At 47.1% G+C, this 22,020-nt stretch overlaps 1 protein-coding gene across 1 annotated transcript; it reads right to left on the bottom strand.

The window, feature by feature from the left end:
• Positions 1 to 4,270: 4,270 nt before the first annotated feature.
• SLC29A1 (solute carrier family 29 member 1 (Augustine blood group)) lies at positions 4,271 to 21,582 on the bottom strand. The gene is made up of 13 exons (XM_075267309.1): positions 21,506 to 21,582; positions 9,623 to 9,680; positions 9,357 to 9,438; positions 7,817 to 8,046; positions 7,573 to 7,712; positions 7,347 to 7,481; positions 7,084 to 7,181; positions 6,688 to 6,784; positions 6,530 to 6,597; positions 6,339 to 6,447; positions 6,097 to 6,182; positions 5,156 to 5,355; positions 4,271 to 5,031 (listed from the first exon to the last, which is right to left on the bottom strand). Exons 2-13 carry the CDS (start codon positions 9,643 to 9,645, stop codon positions 4,920 to 4,922), a joined length of 1,380 nt encoding a protein of 459 aa, XP_075123410.1. The 5' UTR covers positions 9,646 to 9,680; positions 21,506 to 21,582; the 3' UTR covers positions 4,271 to 4,919.
• Between the last annotated feature and the right edge of the window lie 438 nt (positions 21,583 to 22,020).

The following is a 22,020-nucleotide window of genomic DNA, read 5'->3' as shown; positions in this document are numbered from 1 at the left end:
CTAATACCCAAGTCCACTTTACCGCCACATACGCCACAATAAAAGGGTTGTCCAGTATTGATGTTTTTATGGCCTATCCTTAAGATATCTGATTGATTGGGGGGGGGGGGGGGGAGGTGATAGGCTGCCCCCAAATGGACTGGCTGCACCTCTTCTGGTCAAATTGTGACCGGATGCTTTTTCTTTGATTTGAAAAACCTAAAGTTGCCCCTACACATGGAGTAAATCAGGTGAAGCTTCTATGGAGACAGACACGCTGGGAATCTATCATGTCCTGCAGTATCACTAGGGGGCGCTCACTGCATAGATTTCAATATTACACCTCCTATTGAGTTCTTAGCTGTAGAGGCTGCAGGCGGCCAAAACATTGAGAGAAATCACAAAGGTGGAGCCTGCTGCGGGGACTATACTATTTAATGGGGGCTATATATATTTATATACGGCACGTTTTCTGACACTTTTCCCAAAAAGTATTCTGAGCTTAGCGGGATAAGACGATAAGACTGGCCCAATCATTGCCAGATTTACTATGCGCCAGATTCAATCTAAATTACAGAGAAAATCTGCACCAGCTAGTGGCCAGGCTCACACACATCACAAAATCTAGGGGTTTGTTTTTTTTGTATAGTTGATCAATCATCAATCTGATGTGTGTGGCCGGCTGACCCATTTGCCAGACTTACAGCTCCAAGGATCTCAGAAGCAGAAGTATATTCTCATAAGGGGGATAAGCCAGCGAGTTCACAAGAAGACATTGACCACCTATTCACAAGAGAAGTCTAGTGATCGGCGGACGTCTCAGATCAGATATCCATCACCTATTCTCTGGATATTTTTCATGAGATTGTCCCTTTAACAATTCTTCTGGCCTTGACATACCAAGATATAACAAAGTCCGTAAGGAAACATTTAGAACAGTTCTCATGTCCTAGGAAATTATTTAAAGAGGTCTCCGCACCATAAGAGTCCTATAAAACCTGGAGATTGGTGGGGGTCTGACTTATTAGGAGAATGGGAGGGATTGTCGAGGTGGTCGGAATAGACGTACATGGCTCCATTAATTTCAACGGAAGTGCCGTTGATGGTCAAAGCAGAGTTCGGCTGCCTCTGGAGTTGTCAGTGATATGACCAGATTGGGATACATCCACCATCACCACACTGAATTCCGAACAGGAGACAAAATTCCTCCATTTTCTTGATCGTGGGGGTCTGAGCAGTCAGATCTCCATCAATCTGTAAGTTATACCCTATAGGGAACTATTTCTTAAGATGGGAAAACCCCTTTAAGTAAAGCACCATAGGCCGGACGTGACGCCATTTATATGTCTAGTTACCGGAGACTCAGGGTGCCCCATGTGCTGCTCCGCACAGATTACCACTATCCGCCTGTACGATTCTTGTGTGACTGTCCTAAGTGTTTTTGGAATTTCAGGATTTTATTACTTTATGATTTTTTTGCTTCTGACCAGTTTTACCTGCAGAATCGTCTCATCGATAATCCCTTTGTTAAATCCTCTTGCCTGCAGTCTTGTCTGATCTGGCCGCCATATTAATGACATCGTCATGGCTTGATCAGGTGACAGCCATAGTGGACTTTATGCAGTATCATGTGAACAGTGACCTCCGCCTGTTCATGCTCATACATACTTTAGAGGCAGTGACGTAACTAGGAATGAAGGGGGCCCCATGGCAAACTTTTGACATGGGTCTTACCCCGACGCCAAAGACCCCGACTGACCCCACCCCACATTCCTGCATTCACTATTATGCCCCATAATGGCCCATTCACACAGTATTATACCCCATAGTGCCCCCTGCACACAGTATTATGCCCCATAGTGGCCCCTGCACACAGTATTATGCCCCATAGTGGCCCCTGCACACAGTATTATGCCCCATTGTGGACACCCGTGAACAATTATTATACTCTGGGGTCTTTTCAGACCCCAGAGTATAGTAATCGGAGACCCAGGAGGGATACAAACATAAAAAAACAGTTACTTATCTATACCTGCGCTCCCTGCTGATGGCGGCCATCTTCAATGACGTCACGTGACCCGGGGGGCCTGCGTCACAACGCATAAGGACATAGGCCCCGGTCATGTTACATCAGAAATGTCACACAAGTAGGCCGAAGCCTGCCCGGAGGGGTAAGTAACAGTGCTTTTTTATGTTCTCTTACCTCTCCTGGACTTCCGATCATTATACTCGAAGTAAGTGTTTGTGGGGCCACTTACCGATCCCAGCCCCTGCCAGGATCGGTAAGCAAATAGCGCCCGTTACCTGCAGCAGATTCTTGACAATGGACCCGGGGGTTCTGATCCTCAGGTCATGTGCACTATGGGGGTAACTATAGTAAAGCGATCACTTTCGACCCTCCCAGATTCCGGGTACCGTCTCCCTCAGTTTGCCCTGGTTTCACCTGTGACCATCCATTCACCATTCGGCCCATCTTGGCCCCTGGTGTTTTGGAGAAGTTCACATTACATTGTTCATGCGCCCATGGCCTAAGACCTCATTGACCTCTCTGTTTGAAATGGGGGTGAAAGGGCCACAAAACAAAGATGTCTACATTTTTCTTTTAAATCATCAGGAACCCAAGCCTTGTGGGACCAATGGACGTCTGAATAGAAATGTAGAATTAAATGGACTTGTAGAAGGATGAGATCAAGTACCCTCAGTACAATGCCACACAAGTCCCCCGGGGATCGCAGCCGCTAAAAACAACCAACTTCAGGGTGTCCATTAGATAGATCCTACGTGGCCAGGGGTGTAGCTATTAGGCGTGCAGAGGTAACAGTCACTCCTGGGCCCTGGACCAATAGGGGGCCCCAAATTCCCTCAACTATGTAAAATATACCACTATACTAAATGGTAGGGGTCCCATTACGGATTTTGCATTGGGGCCCAGAAGCTTTTAGTTTCACCTCTGTGTGTGGCCGAAGGGTCAGGACTGAAACTCTGATCTGCAGGAAAAAATAGCAAATGGTGATTTTTGTTGCAGATTTTCGCCTTTGCAAATGGTGAAATCCCCAATAAGAATCGGCAGCTCATATAATACTGCAAATTGTGAATCCGTGCCACAGACCAGGTTATTACAAAGTGTCTCCACGCACCTCTGGGCTGGGGGCTCACTGGGCCGACCCGCTGCCGGCTCACCCGCTGTGATGTACGGTAATAAATGGCGGAGGGGATGCCACTAAATCCCCCATTATTGCTGCCGCTTTTACTACCTTTGTATTCCAGCAGGGGGCGCCCAGTTTCAGGTGATTTTTGTCACAGCTGCTGAATATTCTAGTCTTATCGTTGCGAGCGCTGTAGATGATGGGAATGATACCTTGTGTGTGATTTAGGAAGGTTAGAGTTAGTCTCTGAGCTCATGAATGATTGTTCGGAGGCTCTTGTGTCCATAGAAAACTTTACAGTGATGGTCTGAATGTATGACAGGCAAGGCAGGGGGACCAAAGTGCGGGGGCAGGGACTGTGTGGACCCCATCATCCTCCCTAAAAACCGATGTGCAGTTTTATTTTCTGCTCCATTAGGTCTTAAAGGGATATTCCAGGACTACATTGATTGCTGCAGCCTCCTCGCTACTTACCTGGCACAGCGCCCTACATTTTATAGTGGCTGTGCTTAGTATTGCAGCTCATCCGCATTTATTTTAATAATACCGAGCTGAAGCATGGTCATGTGACAGCACTGGCTAGAGAAGAGGAAGTGGAGCTGTGTGTCAAGGTCCTGGACAACCCCTTTAAGTCTCTGTTCTTCCTTCATGCTTTATACTGCAGCCCTGCTCCATTAGAGAGTAGGTATTATTAGGGATCTCTGCTGCTCTGTCCCTTTTTCATGCTTTATACTACAGCTTAGCTCCTTTAGGACACTTATAATCAGCTGAGCCGCACTGTCTACTGCTGACTGTGGTGGTCTGAAGTCCTCCTGACTGCGACTCTATGTCTTCACCATGCTTTATACTGCAGCTCAGCTCCACTGGGGCTTTGGTCACTACTCTGTGTCTCCACCATGCTTTATATTACAGCTCAGCTCCATTAGGCCACAGCTATGAACAGTGACCTAGCTGAGTCTCAGTCTGAACCTTCACCCCCATCTCACGTCAGAAGCTCCCACTCCCCCCCCCCCTACTTTACACTGCAGCTCCACTCATTCTGATTTCCCATAGGTCGGTCCGGAAGAGTCAGTTTACATTTCGAGGACATAAAATAATAATAAAAATAGTTAATTCAATTTTACACAGAAAGGCAAAATGTAAAATGTTATTTAACCAATTCTTAATTATGTTAATTCCATAAAAAATATTTTTTTTCAATTTTTTTTGCAGAACAAAAATGTAAAAGACAACGAATATTTTACTAAGAAATACAAAACCAGCTTCATGTTATCGAGAGAACGTCAATGAGATCTGCAGGCGATAACTCCTCCCCCTGAAAAACGGTCTGCTGGCTCCGCGGGGGCGGGGTTACTGCACCATTTATACAATAATACATAAAATAATAATAGTGCGGGTTACACGACCAATACAAAATGGCCGCCACCCTGTCTCCTGGCACTGATGGGGTAGTTATACACTTGTGGAGTTACTGCAGTCCCAGCTCCGGGCACTTTGTGATGGGAGGGACATCTCCACAGATTAGCGTTATGGCAAGCGCCTTGTTGTTCAGTCCGGGGCCCCTCTGTCTTGGGGCCAGGAGCAGGAAATACTTTCTTTGGTATAGCAAGGACAACGGGCAGGAAAGCAGCCAATTGGAGCAGCAGTGGCAGCGGCACAGGAACAGTCATAAGTTGTATTCGGGGCCACTCCGCCACACGGAGAGATTCTTTAGGATTCACGTGACGTGCAAGGAATACACGTGAGGTAGCATTGGACTCCGCGAGGGTTCGGAGGGGTAGGGGGCTCTTTAAATCAGACCAAGATCCTTAACAGGAAGGAGAATCCTGCTCCAAGGGCCAGACCCAGCGACAGGAAGAACGCCATGATGGCACCGGCGGTTTCAGCCTCGTGGACATTCACCTTCCTGCAGGGACAAGAGAAAAACATGGAGGTCAAGACCCAACATCCTCACCCTAGTTATTGCATATGTACAGGAGGCGACTACAGGACCCAATATCCTCACCCGGGGTTATCATATGGGTACTTACTTAGGGCCAAAGCACATACAGAGACTGGCCAGGTAGCCATTGGAGAGCGCAAACACCACCATGACGCAGATGTACCAGGCGTCATGGGCCAAATAAACGGGCAGATAATTGCGGGGCATCACGTTACAGAGCATGAAGAGGGGCAGGAAGATCAGACGAGCCACCACCAGGATGGGGAGAAGCTTACTGTCCTTACCGGGCTGCAGGAGACAGAAGAGGGAAGGAGTAAGATGTACAGTAAGTAAGTGAACCCCTGGAGCCTGCACTGTGTGAGACTCACTGACCAGCAGAGGGCGCAGACTCACTACTGAAAATATAAGAGTGTCCACAAGAGGGCAGCAGCACCCACAGTATAACATCTGCAGAACATTGCTCTGCCCAGTCTTCTAACACAGTGATATGCCCTGCAGATTATTACACCACTGACTAGTCTAGAGATCTGCAGAACATTGATCTGTCCTCTCTACCTCCTGATACATAATGATATATCCTGCAGATTATTACACCACTGATCTCTGTGCAGAACATCGCTCTGTCCTCTTTACTTTCTGATACATAGTGATATATTATCTGCAGATTATTACACGGCTGACCTCTCTGCAGAACATTGCTCTGTCCTTTAGCTCCTGACAGATACATAGTGATTAGAGATGAGCGTGTAGTATTCGATCGAATACCTCCCCTGCATAGTTATTGGTGTAATCGGTTGAATACCACGCAGTAAACGCAGTAAAAATTCGATGCCCCTCCCACCTTCCCTGGCGCTTTTTTACACCAATAACTGTGCAGGGGAGGTATTCGATTGAATACTACTCGCTCATCTCTAATAGTGATATATCCTGCAAATTATTACACTGATCTTTCTGCAGAACATTGCTCTGTCCTGACAGATACACAGATGTGACACATTCTGCAGATTATTACACCCTTCTTGTACTCACCCACATGACCAGGGAGGTCAGGCTACGTCCGGCCCAGTCAAACAGGTTGAAGAGCAGAAAACACGAGACTGGGATGAAATATTTTCCTGTGGAGATGAGATTGAATCAGACCCCCAATAACATGGACGTGGATATAATGCAGATGATAACAGCTTACAATAGCACGCCCCGCCTGTTTCTAACCTCCCATGTACATTACAGGCAGGGGATTGTGGGTAATTTTGTGGCCCCACTGAACGTACCCCACTGAGTGTCGCCAGCAATGGTTGACTTGACATCTGCGGTGACAGATGGGAATATCCCAATGGTGACAGTGAAGACAAGGCAGACGGACAAGGCCAGTACCCAGATCTACAGGAAGAGGCGGGGTTAAAGGAGGTGCCAGGTGAATACTGGGAGGAGCTTGTGGAGGGGGAGGGCTGGCACCACTCACCTTTTTCAGGATAAGTAAGATGGATTGTTTCTCGTTCGCTCCGGCTCCAGATTCTGCCCCGTGATCACCTGACCGGAGAAAATAAACATACCTCTGTCAGTCAGGGAATTAACCCCACCTTTACTGTACAGAGGGCAGATATCCACTCCCCCCCTCACCCTTTTGCAGCAGATCCTTCTTCAGCTCCACATCATTGTTCACACTGTTTATGGCGATGTTCTTCAGGTTCTCCACAGTGTAGTACTGGTAAAATTCCTACAATAAACCAATTATATGAATATTGGACCTGGTGATGCCCCGCCCCCGAGGAACAGCTGCTATATGGACGAAGCACAGCACCCCCCCACTGCTGAGCTGTCCATATTCATGCTGCAGTGTAAAGCATCAGCAACCGCTTCATCAAGGAGAGTCTACAGAGTGGTTTATATGATCTAACCCGACACATTGTAACAAGTCATCAGCTGTGTGAGGCGTTATCCTACAAACTCCAAGAATTTATAAATAGGTTGCCCACTAGTGGCTCCTCCCAGTACACCACTTATTTCCATACTCACCAGTTTATTGAGGGCCAAATAGGAGACGAGAGCGAGCAGGATGACCACACAGGCCGTGATAAAATAGCCAAACGCACTGTCCTCCAGCGCCGAACCGCCTGCACGAGGGAGAAGGAGATTAACAATCGGGATTACAGGAGGAGAGGCGGGACTGGTTATACGAATGTCCTAGAGATGTATTATAGGATGGGTGGGGGTGGTCTAGACTACTATAAGAACGACTGACAGAGGGGTTTTAGGAGTAAGGGGCAGATGGTACTTACTGGCCAATGCGCAGATCATGGCTAAAGCTGCAAATGTCCCCGCCAGGCCCTGACCGCTCATTATCGGAGCCGTGTAGCTTGCTGGGAAGAGGGCGGCCAATCCAAAGAGACTGCCCTGGAGGAGAGCGCCAAAGGCTGCAAACGATAAAAACCACATAAGCGGGGGCAGAGAAGAAAACCCAGCGATGGGGCAGAGCCCTCCATGTTGTACCACACTACTACTCACAGTTGATGAAGACAATTTTGACCATTGTTAAGGTGAAGAAAGTGGCCGGTGAGAACTCGATCTTCACAAATATGGCGGTCAGCAGGAAAACCAGGAAGATGGCGGCCAGGCTGCCAGCAATGCGAATGTTCTGGGAGATTCTGGATAGAGAAGAAGCCAGAGTGTCAGGAAGGAGGAGTCCAGACCCCATATTATATATATATGTAGAGCCACTACTGCCCCAGGGAGTAATCTCTAGACTCACCGGCGGTGCAGGATGGAGTTGAGGCAGGTGAATATGAGGAGGGGTAACATGGCGCAGAGGGTCATGACATTGTTGAACTTGCTCTGCAGCTGTGTCAGTGGAGGATCCACAGCTCTCATTGTTGTGTCATTAGAGCTAAGCGAACCATTGAGGGGGGCGGAGCCATTACCACTGCCATCAGGGGGCGCTATTCTATCACTGCCAGGCTCTGCCAGACGGCTGGTGAAATACTGAGAAGAAGACAAAGACATTAAGATGTTATGATCACAAGATACCCCCTCCCCCTGGACAGGGCAAGTAATTCCCTACGGGGTGAGAAAAAGACACAGTCACCTCTGACCTCATTATACATATAGATAAACTGTACTCCAGAGCTGCGCTCACTATTCTGTTGGTACAATCACTGAGTACATACATTACATTACTTATCCTGAGTTACATCCTGTATTATACTCCAGAGCTGCGCTCACTGTTCTGCTGGTACAGTCACTGAGTACATACATTACATTACTTATCCTGTACTGATCCTCAGTTACATCCTGTATTATACTCAAGAGCTGTGCTCACTATTCTGCTGGTGCAGTCACTGTGTACATACATTACATTACTTATCCTGAGTTACATCCTGTATTATACTCCAGACCTGCGCTCACTATTCTGTTGGTGCAGTCACTGTGTACATACATTACATTACTTATCCTGTATTATACTCCAGAGCTGCGCTCACTATTCTGCTGGTACAGTCACTGTGTACATACATTACATTACTTATCCTGTACTGATCCTCAGTTACATCCTGTATTATACTCCAGAGCTGTGCTCACTATTCTGCTGGTACAGTCACTGTGTACATACATTACATTACTTATCCTGTATTATACTCCAGAGCTGCACTCACTATTCTGCTGGTACAGTCACTGTGTACATACATTACATTACTTATCCTGTACTGATCCTCAGTTACATCCTGTATTATACTCCAGAGCTGTGCTCACTATTCTGCTGGTACAGTCACTGTGTACATACATTACATTACTTATCCTGTATTATACTCCAGAGCTGTGCTCACTATTCTGCTGGTACAGTCACTGTGTACATACATTACATTACTTATCTTGTACTGATCCTCAGTTACATCCTGTATTATACTCCAGAGCTGTGCTCACTATTCTGCTGGTACAGTCACTGTGTACATACATTACATTACTTATCCTGTACTGATCCTGAGTTACATCCTGTATTATACTCCAGAGCTGCACTCACTATTCTGCTGGTACAGACACTGTGTACATACATTACATTACTTATCCTGTATTATACTCCAGAGCTGCACTCACTATTCTGCTGGTACAGTCATTGTGTACATACATTACATAGAGACTCCGGTTAGAGGTGGAGATTCCCTCTTAGCCCCGCCCTATATAAGGTGATGTGGGTGGAGCTAGTGGTTACAATACTATTAGGTTATAGTCTGGTGATGTCCCTCTCTGGGCCCCAGTTGTTTATACTCCAGTTGGGGCCACAGCCGGGGGTCACTCACCACTGTTGCTGTCATGAAGAAATTCCATGGTAACAAGGTGCCAAGTCCAAGCATGAAGAATATCAGCCAGACGCCATTGTACCTAAAAGGAATGGATAAAGGGTTAACATTGACATCCTGTGACCCAGCAAGAGATCTCCTCATCTATGGAGGAGACCCCAGAAGAGCTGACATGTCTGAGATTACCGGCTGAGCTGCTGCAGTATGTGCTGCAGAGCAGGACCTCGTGTCATTGCCAGAGGCAGCACATAGGTAAGGAATCTCACCTGTCCTTAGGGGGCGCCGACATGGTAATTCAGGATCCTGCACACTATGAACGTGAGCCTGCAGAAAAACAAGGAAAATATGAAAGTTAGATGTAGTCACAGCCCCGCCCCCAACATGCAATTAAAGGAGAAGTCCACCTAACACAGATCTTAAATCCTGAAGGGCAGGGTCAGCTACACATTAATATTAATATGGAAAAAAGTCTTAAGATATATGAAGAACATTATATGGTTAATAAAGGGTTAAAGTTACAGGAATAACACATATCTTTTCCTGTTCATGTAAACTAAGATTCTCCCCCCTCACAAAATCGATATCTCCCCGACTCTCTCTCACCACAAATATTCTATATCTCTCCCCCCCAGGCCCTCATATATTCTATTTACCTCCGCCTCTCTAATATGCTATATCCCCCAATTGCCCCCCCCCCCCCCCCCCGCATTCTGCATTCCCCTGACCCCTCCCTCACTCACATATTCTATATTCCTCTCCCCCCTCCTCCGGCTCTCATATATTCCATATCCCCCTCCTCTCCCTACAGCTCTCATATATTATATATTCCTCCCCGCCCTCCATCCCTCCCTCATATATTATATATTCCCCCCGGTTCTCATATATTCTACATTCCCCCCAAACTCCTCCTTCATATATTCTATATTCCTCTGGTTCTCATATATTCTATATCTGGGGTCTCTCCCTTATATATTCCATATTCCCCCACTTCTCATATATTCTATATCTGGGGTCTCTCCCTCATATATTCTATATTCCCCCACTTCTCATATATTCTATATCCCCCCGGCCCCCTCCTCTGGCTCTCACATAAGTCAGTTGAACAAAATCCATCAAATTCCCCATAAAAATGCTGATAAATGTTCAGAGCCAGAAACTAAAGCCAAAGGAATCCGAGGACTACACAAAAATTTCCAGATCCGTGAAAAACAACAGATTATGATTGAGTGGTCGTGATAATATGTGATGAGTCCCAGGAGAAGATTAGACTTTGTGGGCCCTAGGATAGACCAAGCTAAGTGGCCCCTGGAAAAGACCAGGCCAAGGGACCCCTGGAAAGACCCGGCTGAGGGGCCCGTAGAGAGAACATGGTTGGGGGGCCACTAGAGACGATCAGGCCGGAGGGCCCAGTTGTATGACCCAATCATGTCCTGATATTTAACATAATTCTGCACCATATCATGTGATGAGAATAATATTCACAGACAGCGACCAATCACAATGCAGCTTCTATTACACCAGATACAAGCTGTGCCCTGATTGGTTCCGGTAGATAAGGGGCGGCAGGGATTTCTGTTAGTTTTAAAGAGCCACATCCTCCAACATACATGGTACAGATGGTCACAATCGGAGGGAGTAGTGTATGGAGGATGATGAGAGTAATTACTCAGTGGGGGAGAGGTCACACTGCTCTAGAAGCAGGAGACATCCTGTACGTCTCATTAGGTACGGAGCCATGATCCTCCCTAACATCTGCACACAATCTGCACCGGCCAGGGGGCCGCAGTAACTTTCCACTCTGTACAGCCCAGGACTGAAAGGGTACAGCGGGGCAGAGGGGCCTTGTCATGTGTGTTTGTATATAGATGAGGGCCCCCAGTGGAATCTAGAGGGGCCATTATAAGGAATAGCTCCCAGACAAGTGCTAGAGGGCCCCCCACTTCCAGGATTAGGGCCCCCCTGCCCTGCACACCATATTGATCTGCTAGTCCACTCTAGTGTAGATATTAGTGTTTGGCCATAAGGGGCTTCTGTTTTGCTGTCGGAGTCCTCGTTTCTATAAGTACGCCATTATTCTATAGGCTGTTACAATTCCTGTGGCGCCCAAAATAATTTCTTGGATGGTTCAGTCGCTCTAGACTGTGGCAGCTAAGGGGTCACAGCAGGAGCCTGGATGTCAATCACAGCTGTGACTGTGGGTATGGCGTGGTGCCTCAAGGGGTTAATATAGTGCAGGGGTCTGATATCCATAGGCATATATGGGATATGTATACATAGCATATATTAATATTGGGGGTCTACAAGTGTTTAGGGGGGGGTCTTCTATTAATACAGAGGCCTCTACAATGTGTATGGGATATATAGGCTGCTGACGTACATAATAAAGTAGATCTGAATATATTTAGCCCTGCCCTATTCTATAAGCCCCGCCCCTCCACGAAGGCCACTTCCTGGGCTAACTTCTCTATCGCTGCTGATTCTGTAGCTTTCATATCTGCTCCGGTGATGTCATCGTGTACTTAACATATAAGGTGAACTCTGTAGTATCTGGCCATTATATGGCTGATATACATCGGATACAGATTGTATTCTGCATTGTTAGCAGTTTACCTTCTGCAGCTTCTCTCTATTTCATCCTCAGTTGTCTCGAGTTGTAGGCTAGCTAGTATGTTGTCTACATCAGCCAGTACACAGAGAACACAGAAGATTCTGCTCTGCAACTCTCCGTCCCTCATTCTGAAGCATCAGGGACATTACAGAGACGTGCTGACTGGTACTGAGGTCAACAAGATCCTTGGGGCGAGATAGAAACTTACTGCTAGCTGCAGCAGCCGCTCTGCCAGCACCTCTGCTCCATATACAATTCTATTGGCACATGTAATCTGATCCCTCTGTGAGCTGACAGCCCATCTTGGGAGACCATGAAAGATTTAACAGAGATTTCAGAGTAAATGTCAGTCCTGATTTGTGGAGAAAGAAGCATTTTTCTATCACGAGATACGTTACAGAGTTTTGAGGCTTACATGAGATATATATCTGCCCCCAGATATATGAGCCAGCGAGCGGTGGTGGTCAACTGACCACGGCGAGGGTAACAAACCTCTATATAAGACCTCTAGGGGGAGTCATTGTGCCCACCTGACAGAAATGAGCAGATACAGGGTTAATATTGCTGGGCCAAATGACTGGTGTATAAATAGAGAAAGCTGCGGCCGAAAACAGTCACCACGATCATGTGACCCGACCCGGCATCAATTACAGCACAGGAGGCGATATAAATATATCAGGATGGAGGGAGGCAAGAGGGAAGTGATACTGAGCAATATACCGAACCAGAGCAGATACTGAGACTACACCCAGCAGACAAGAGAAGAGGTACTATGCACTACCCATATATACAGAACTAGAGGAGTGGTACTGTGCACTGTCCATATATACAGGAGGAGAGAAGTGGTACTGTGCACTGTCTATATATACAGAACTAGAGGAGTGATACTCTGCGTGGTCCATATATACAGAATAAGAGAAGTGGTACTGTGCATTGTCCATATATACAGAATAAGAGGAGTGGTACTGTGCAATGTCCAGATATACAGAATAAGAGGAGGGGTACTGTGCAATGTCCAGATATACAGGAGTAGAGGAGTGGTACTGTGCAATGTCCATATAAACAGGACTAGAGGAGTGGTACTGTGCACTGTCCATATATACAGGACTAGAGAAGTAGTACTGTGCACTGTCCATATATACAGGACTAGAGGAGTGGTACTGTGCACTGTCTATATATACAGGACTAGAGGAGTGGTACTGTGCAATGTCCATATAAACAGGACTAGAGGAGTGGTACTGTGCACTGTCCATATATACAGGACTAGAGAAGTAGTACTGTGCACTGTCCATATATACAGGACTAGAGGAGTGGTACTGTGCACTGTCTATATATACAGGACTAGAGGAGTGGTACTGTGCAATGTCCATATATACAGGACTAGAGGAGTGGTACTGTGCACTGTCCATATATACAGGACTAGAGAAGTAGTACTGTGCACTGTCCATATATACAGGACTAGAGGAGTGGTACTGTGCACTGTCCATATATACAGGACTAGAGGAGTGGTACTGTGCAGTGTCCATATATACAGGACTAGAGAAGTGGTACTGTGCCGTGGCTACCCTGGTGCCGCCACATTCCTCTCGTGTACTGATTGTTTTTCACCTCCAGTCCTCTGACCTTTTGCGCCCTCTACTTTCCTAACCTGTCTCCCGCCCCATTTCTAATTAGGTGACCCCTCTTTTTCTCCCCCACACCCTGTACTGATATCCCGGTTTTCCTGAGTTTATAAGGAAATGTTATCACATTCCACATTCACATATTTTTAAGCCCTCGGGGCCCTTAATGATGTAAAAATGAGAAAAACAGATTGCGGATGGAGGGGCGGTGGAATGTGTGCTGTGCGCCGCTGCTCTCCGCTCCTCAGCACTCCTGTTCTGAAGCTACATAGACATAAAGTGACCAGCAGTCACCCTAAAAACAATCCCAAGGGGCCCTTATTTGACCATTCCTGCAGGTAAAGGTACAGGGTGATTCAGGGGCCACAGAGCAGGCTGGATGTGATTTGGGGCCTCCGTAATATACGGAGTCTTTAGAATTTTTCCACGCCATTCCATTTCAGTTCGCCGCTCACTTTCCCCGCGAGTGGACGCAGTCGGGGGGTCAGATGCCTGAATATATAATGTATGTAGATGTCGCCCCGACAACACGTGGAGCGTCCGCGCTGCAGCTCATATCCTGTCCTCCTTCCTTGCCTGGGGCTGAGTACACAAGAGCCACGCCGGAGCCCGTCTACTCCACCTACAACAGATGTCCTGAGACAGGCGACACCACAAGAGCTCACGTATCCACCTGCAGCAGGACCATGCACCCATAGCAACCAATCATAAAACGGCTTTCATTTTTTCAGGAGATGAATACAAAGTGAAAGCTGCGCTGTGATTGGTTGGTATAAGACAGTTATAATAAATCTGCCTCCGAGACATTAGCCGAGAGCCCCAAGATTATGATGGTGGGGCCTGCAGGGAGGTGCGAGGTACGGGCCGGGGTCAGATAAAGGTTTAGTACAACACCCTGCTCTCAGTTAGAAGTTTTGGCAGCACCTTTGGAGCCGGTGAATTCTCCACATTGAGGCGTCACCTCCTCCGCACCTCATAGCAGGATAACACAGGAATTCACATAGCAAAAACCCTCAAGATAATCATTACGGTGTATAATATTATCATAGGCGTTATATCCCGGGCCCTGGACATTATCATAGGCGTTATATCCCGGGCCCTGGAGGACATTATCATGGGTGTTATATCCTGGGCCCCATTATGATTATTATATCCCAGACCCCTGGACGTTATCATGGTTATTATATCCCGGGCCCCCAAACATTACCATCGGTATTATATCCTCAGCTCCTAGCCATCATTGTGTGTATATTATCATAGTGGTTTTCTTGGGCACGGAATGGTCTTATCATCTGAATTCATTTGCAGCCAGTGTATGTTACACTGTATGGCGGTATTATATGAATTCTGTACTCCACCATTATTTCAGCACCAGCAGTGAAATGTCAGCCCTATAGGAGATTATTTAGGTTCAGTATTGTGATATTATCTGAGGAATATGTGGACTATGTGTTTAGACACTATACGCTAGTATTATTTGGAATCTCTATAGCAGTATTATTTGGATGCAGTGTTAATAGGATATTATACAGTGGTATTATTTGGGAACTATATAGTACTATTTGTTTACTATATGACAGTATTATTTGGGCACAGTGTTGGTATTATTTAGACACTACTTGGTGATATAATTTGGGCACTATATAATGGTATTATTTAGAAAATACTTAGTGGTATTATATGGACACTACTTGGTGGTATAATTGGAGCATTATGTGGCGGTATTATTTGGGAACTATATTATGGCATTATTTAGACAATATTTGGTGGTATAATTGGGGCGCTATGTGGCGGTATTATTTGGACACTATACTATGGTATTATTTAGACAATGCTTAGCAGTATTATATGGACACAATTGGACACAATATGGTGGTATTATTTGGGCACTATATTATGTTATATATATATATTATGTTATTATTTAGAAACTACTTGGTGGTATTATACGGACACTATGTGGCGGTACTAGTGTTGCACTATATTATGGTATTATTTAGACTCTACTTGGTGGTATAAATGGAGCACTATGTGGTGGCATTATTTCTGCACTGTTCCCCACATTTCCAGTTAGACATTGTACACCTGGTCTGAAGATACACCAGATTTATCCCCAGGTGTGTGATATAGTGATATATCTGTATATACACTAACTGTCTGAGGTTTATACCACAAAAACACCAAACACTTTACACCATAGTTATAGTTTAATTTTGGAGCAACGTGTCCCATTTCTAGCCTCTCACCTTTTCCGTGGTCCCTTCTTGTCTACACCCCTTGTCAAGCTGGTCTGAAAAAATCTCCTAAAGTTGGATGTGACATTTTGCATTGGCTCTAGTCTAGCTGTAACCCAGGATTATCAGTAAATCTGCCCCATTGTACACTGTGTGTGTTTTGGTTCGGGAACTAGATGGTCAGCATATGGATTCCTTTTTATAAAGCAGTTAGGAAAGGGTTAATGTTGTTACCGCCTCCATAATGTCAAGTCACGTTCAGACACAGCGTTTCACCTACTCCAGCGCTCCTGAAGACGTTTCCTCATCTGACCCATCAACTCAATGAAGAAAAAGCAAAAAAAAACCAAAACCCGACAACCAAAATCACAAATCTAAAGTAGAAGGTGTCAGACTGGAAACGCTGCCTGAAAAGGTTTAATGTATGAAGAGGGCAGGACAACCATGTGACAGGCCTGAAGGGGTTAATCTGGAATGCTGTTGCAGAAATGAACCAGGAAGAGGTTAATTTCACTGACTGTAGATGCAGAGGGTGACTACTGACTACCAAAGGAGCTGGAGGTCTGGAGAGGGCTACTGGGATGGATGTGAACAGGTTAACACGGGGAAAAGGGGTAGGCGGGCGATAACAGGAGGTTTGAGGTCTGCACTGGCTCAGGCATAGGCGTGAGGGGGCGCGGCTGGCACCAGAGGTGCCATGTGATGCCACAACAGGCGTGTCCCTGCCAAGGAGACATCCGTCCGGTGCAGGATCCATGTGGGTCAGAGGATAACCCCCCCCATGCTGTGCCACATCTGGACCTCAGGGGCTCACTACACCCAATGCCCCATGTAGCCTGTCTGACCCCAAGTACGTATGCTGCTCCTCTCTGTTATCAACCATGGTCTCTGTGCACATTGGCTGATACCTGCCATATATGATACCCTATATACGACGACGCATGAGGCACTGGTATACTTTGACCCTTGATATATATTTCAGTGTATGGGAACTGTGTGGGGACATGATGGTAGATAACACCGCCATAGATGGCATCTGGCTTCGGCAGAATATCTCGGTCTGTGAGGTGGCGGCTGATTTACTGCCATATAAACCTGCACCAGATCTCTCCGCTCAGCACAGGATTTACAGATAAGAGGCCGGAATAAGCCGCTTAGTAGTCACTAATGCCGGGCTAACAAGCAATTAACCGAGGCCGCATACAATCCCGGCTGATCAGAAGTCAATTACACCTACAGATCATCAGCGCCTTAAAGGGATGGTGATCCCGACACATATTAAAGAACAACCACTTGTGTCCACTGACATCAGCCAGTTCAAAGTGAGATACGTGTAATGTACCTTTAAGAAGTCTCCAATGTGAGGTGGGGGCATGGAGTGACAGACTTCACCAGGACGTGACCCCTCAGTATATGTATAGATTAGTACGGGACGTGCAGAACGTACAACTTGCTCATTGCATGTTTGTCAACTGGCTCTGGAGCAAAGTCCCAATTTTACAGGCTGTAAATTGCTATGACTGTCCCAGCCCTGCACACGTGTGACCTCGGAGGCGGCTGTGCACAAGGTCCAAGAGCTAGCACTTCAATCAGATTCAGCTATACTCTGCAGAAGATGGAGGCCAGTGATAAGGGTGACCAGAAGATTATCATGAGGGACAGTGGCAGGAAGCAAGAACTAGTCTGACACTAGCTTCACACCTGCGTTTGGGTTTCGTTGTGGACTCCCAGAACAGAAACCTAATCCACTTAAAAAACTGTTTACCGTTGGAAACCCACGGACCCCATAGACTATAATGGTGTCCGCTAGGTTTCCGTCTGAAATGGGCGAATAATATGAAGAGGGGAACAGAATCCCCGAATGGAGAGCCAACGCTGGTATGAACCCACATGGTAAACAAGATTCAGGATGACCACCTTAGCAGGGGCCAGGATTCAGGACGAGTACCTCATCAGAACCAGCTAAAAGGACAACCATCTCATGCGAACACTCTGTCAGAACAACCACCTCATTGGAATTGGGCTTCAGGACAGCCACCTCGTAGGGATCAGCCTGGAACCTTATCAGGATGGGCCTTAAAGATGGCCACCTTATCAGCATTAGGCTACAGGATGACCACCTTATCACGAAAGCCTTCAGGATGACCAAATTATTGGGACTAGTCTCAGGATGGCCAACGTATCAGACCTGATCTTCAGGACGATCACCTCAACAAAACCAGCCTTCTGGATGATCACCTTATGAGAACAAGACTCAGGATGACTACCTTAACGGGACCAGGATTAGGGACAAACACCTCATCAGATAAAGCCAAAAGGACAACCATCTCATCCAAACAATCCATCAGAACAACCATCTCAGTAGAATTGTCCTTCAGGATAGCCAGCTCATAGGGATCAGCCTTCAGGACAAACGCCTTATAAGAACAAGGCTCAGGACAACCACCTTATGAGAACAAGGCTCAAGATGAATACCTTTTGAGAACCAGCCTTCAGGATGATCACTCAGGAGTCCCCGGTCTAGTCTGTGGCCACTCACCGGCTGTGTTTGTGTAAAATATCAGAGAACCACTAAACGGGTTCAATGTCCAGCAGGTGTGTGGCCTGTAGGGTTACTGTAAATTGCTGCGTGTAAATATTACAGTGTCTAAAAACACTAGTGACACATTAAATAATGATCAGCCATAACATTAATACCACTGACAGCTGAAGTAATGGAACGTCTCAGGGGTAGAACATTTAAGCCAGCAAGAGAACAGCCAGTTCCTACAATCAATGTGTAGAAAAATTGGCAACAACTGGATAAAATGTCTCTAGAACAACAGGTCTCCCGCTATATAGTGGTCAGTACCTACCAAAAGTGTTCCAAAGAAGGACAACCCAAAAGTTACTGATGGTTACAGGAAGTGGAGGTCAACCTGCCTGCTCCGACGGCACAGAAGAGGACATCTAATACTGCTGGCTATGATAGAAAGGTGTCAGTACACAAAGGGCATCGTAACTTGCTGTATATGGGGCAGGGTAGAGCGCCCAGGATGACCCCCATCCACTACCGTAAAAGTCTACAATGAGCATGAGGGCTTCAGAACTAGACCATGGCGCAATGGAAGAAGAGGTCTGGTCAGATGGATCATGTATTACATGAAGTGTATGGCCAGGTACGTGTATGTCACTTACCTGGCGGCATTATGGGAAGAAGGCAAAGGCTCAGTCACTTACCTGGGTAAGAGCTGGTATAAGGGAACACTATGAGAAGAACCCAGGCACTGTCATACCCTCTTCAGGGAACCTTAGCCCCTGGCACGAAGTGGATATTATATGACATTTACCCAAACAGTGTACAGACCAAGTACCCCCCCATCATGACTGCGGCGCCTCCTAGTGGCAATGGCGTCTTTATGCTAGATAATGTCCAGGAATGAAGAATATGGCAAGAAGTGAAGGTGATGACATCTCCAAATTCCCCGATCTTAATCTGATCGAATATCTATGGAATGTGATGGAAAAAAAGCCCGATCCGTGGAGGCCGCAGACGGAGAACATGTGCAGCTGTCGTCTCCAGATATTACAGGACACCTGCAGAGATGGAGAGGGGACCTGATGGGTCGTGAGGGGGGGAAGCTACATATTAGGCAGGAAGTATTGGTGTTACGGCTGATGTGAAGACTGAACCAGCGCAACTCTCCCACGTGCTGCACCTGGTAACTGGACACAAGCAGAACCTGAGGAGCTGGGACTTATTTACCATGAAGAGGACGGTGGTGGCCCACGTGACGGGGTTTATCTGACTCTCCCAGACCTCACAGATCTGCTACATCATCACTTCAGACATTCTGTTCCTTCTTTCTGCTCCCTACAGTCTTCTCCTTTTATGTGTCATGTGAAGGAAATGCAGAGCTGTCTAGTTCTGTCTGGCCGTATCACACATAATAGGATTAGATACACAGTATCACATCATACGATTAGATACACAGCTCAGCAGACACATGGTATGATCAGATCAGTGTTGCTTGGTCAGTTACTATTCAGACCCTCATTGCTCCCCGATGTCCGTTACCCCTACTTGTATCCTGAGTGACTTGCAATCACCCCATAACATACAGCAGGGGAGATCTTATCTGGGACCCCCTGTACCCCACATTCAGCAGCGCGTCCTCCCCCACTCTCAGGACAGCAGTCAGTGGACAATGACCTGTGATGACATTCCTGGGGCCGGCAGGTGACCGCTGCAGCTGGAGAGGGGCACAGGGGGAGGGGTGTAGGGGATTTAGGAGGAAATTAGATGACATAGCAGAACGAGAGAGGGGAAAGGGGGACACCAGGGGGAAGGGCAGAGATGTCACATGATGGGGCATGTCATATCAGGGTACTACCGGAGTAGGGCAGTAGGGTGTAAAATCCATTGGAGGTTCAGCTCTGATGTGGAGCAGTATATACTAATATACATACAAATACAATTACTCTGATGGGGGGGGTGCAGATCTAGCAGGGCTGGGGGATTACGAGGAGGCAGTAGGGCTCTGACTACTGTGGGCTGGTGGCACATTTTAGGGGAGGGGGTTTGGCAGGGTCTCAGATTTGGGGAGGAGGGGGCAGTCACGCCAGGAGCGCTGCACTCCCAGGTCTCCGACAGCAACAAATAGTTTTTACTTGACTTGAACAGAACAATGAACACGTGATGGAGGGGAGTGGGGGGCTGGCTCCAGACTCACACTGAGCGCCAAGGACGAGGACAGGGATGATGGGAGCGATACATTGTGTGACATAGGGAGATTAGATGGTGAGCCTCTGGGGTGAGGGATGGTGGGAGTGATACATTGAGTGTATTATGGGGGGATTAGATTGTGAGCCTCTGGGGTGAGGGATGGTGGGAGCGATACATTGAGTGTATTATGGGGGGGATTAGATTGTGAGCCTCTGGGGTGAGGGATAATGAGAGTGATACATTGTGTACAATATAGTAATATTAAATTGTGAGCTCCTGGGGTCAGGACGATGGTAGCCAAGTACACGTGTTATCAGCAGTAGCAGGTGGCACATGTAAAGCTTGGTACCTCATATCTCCATTACCATGTACATGGGGCAGCGCGCTTAATAACAGTATTGTAACCCATGACAACCTACATAGTAACCCATAATCACACTTCGTAACCCATAGTAGGTAAGACACAATAAGCCATCTGCAGGTCTCTGTCCGGGTGTCCCTGGCAGGGTGTGGGCAGCAGATTAGTGGCCGCTGCTCTCGGGTGACTTTGCGCCCAGATAACAGGGATCTGCTGCGTCTTCAGTAATGTTTGTGCTGACACAGAAGTGGAGCCAAAGTCTGAGCAGATACAAGAAGACGCTGTGACTGGGGCAGAACCCGTGTACCCACCATACCCCCATCAGCACATGGCATGAGCCTGGCATCAGATACTTTACCCTTTTCTGCCCTGGACACATTTAACCCTTTCAACTGTATCCACTGGCTGCAGAGCTGCGCTCCTCACCGACGTCCAGTGTGCGCCACTGATTCCGGCTTTCCAAGGGGTTAGCACCCTGTACCCTGACACCTCTACCTAATTTGTACCATCATGTGGGATGCCATGTGGCCCCTATCATGGGCGGTCAGAGTCAGTAGCTCACTGGGGTGCAGCAGGGACCCCCACAATGTACTTAGATTGTACAGTTTATGGCAGCTCTTACCTTGTTTGGTGAGAGGGTCTCCTCGTGGAGGGCGCACGTTGCTGCTGCTGCTGCTGCTGCTGCCCCGCTAAAAGTGTCTTTGGGAGTGTTTTACACACACTTCAATGGATTTGGGAGAAGCTCCCTCCTCCCCTCTCCTGTGACTGGTAGCTCCACCCTGATAGCTGACAGGACTAACTAGAGAGGACTCCATTCATGAGCTGAGCAAGTCCCCGTCACTGAGAGGGGAATTCTGCAAAGAATATACCCCCAATACCCTACAAGTAATATACACCCACCACCGTGCAAGTAATATACACACACCACCGTGCAAGTAATATACACCCACCACCCTGCAAGTAATTTACACCCACCACCATTCACATTTTACACCCCCACAACCTGGGGAAACCCTGCAAAAAATACGACCCCACCCCTGTGGAAACTAAAGGAAATTCCCCCAAAATGTGAGGGGAAGTGTAAGATGACAGGTGGAGCAAATGACGGGGTCTGTCCTCTGTATACAGAAGCTCATG

This window comes from Leptodactylus fuscus, chromosome 3, assembly GCF_031893055.1.
Source record: "Leptodactylus fuscus isolate aLepFus1 chromosome 3, aLepFus1.hap2, whole genome shotgun sequence".
NCBI lineage: Eukaryota > Metazoa > Chordata > Amphibia > Anura > Leptodactylidae > Leptodactylus > Leptodactylus fuscus.
Note: the sequence above shows the minus strand (reverse complement) of the source record. Positions and strands in the feature narration are given on the sequence as shown.

Excerpts from the sequence above, each read along its gene's own strand:
- SLC29A1 (XM_075267309.1), bottom strand. The coding sequence starts at position 9,645 with ATGTCGGCGCCCCCTAAGGACAG. Across the intron at positions 9,439-9,622 it reads TCGGCGCCCCCTAAGGACAG|GTACAATGGCGTCTGGCTGA; the intron begins GTGAGATTCCTT and ends CATTCCTTTTAG. Across the intron at positions 6,183-6,338 it reads TGCTGGCGACACTCAGTGGG|GAAAATATTTCATCCCAGTC; the intron begins GTACGTTCAGTG and ends TCATCTCCACAG.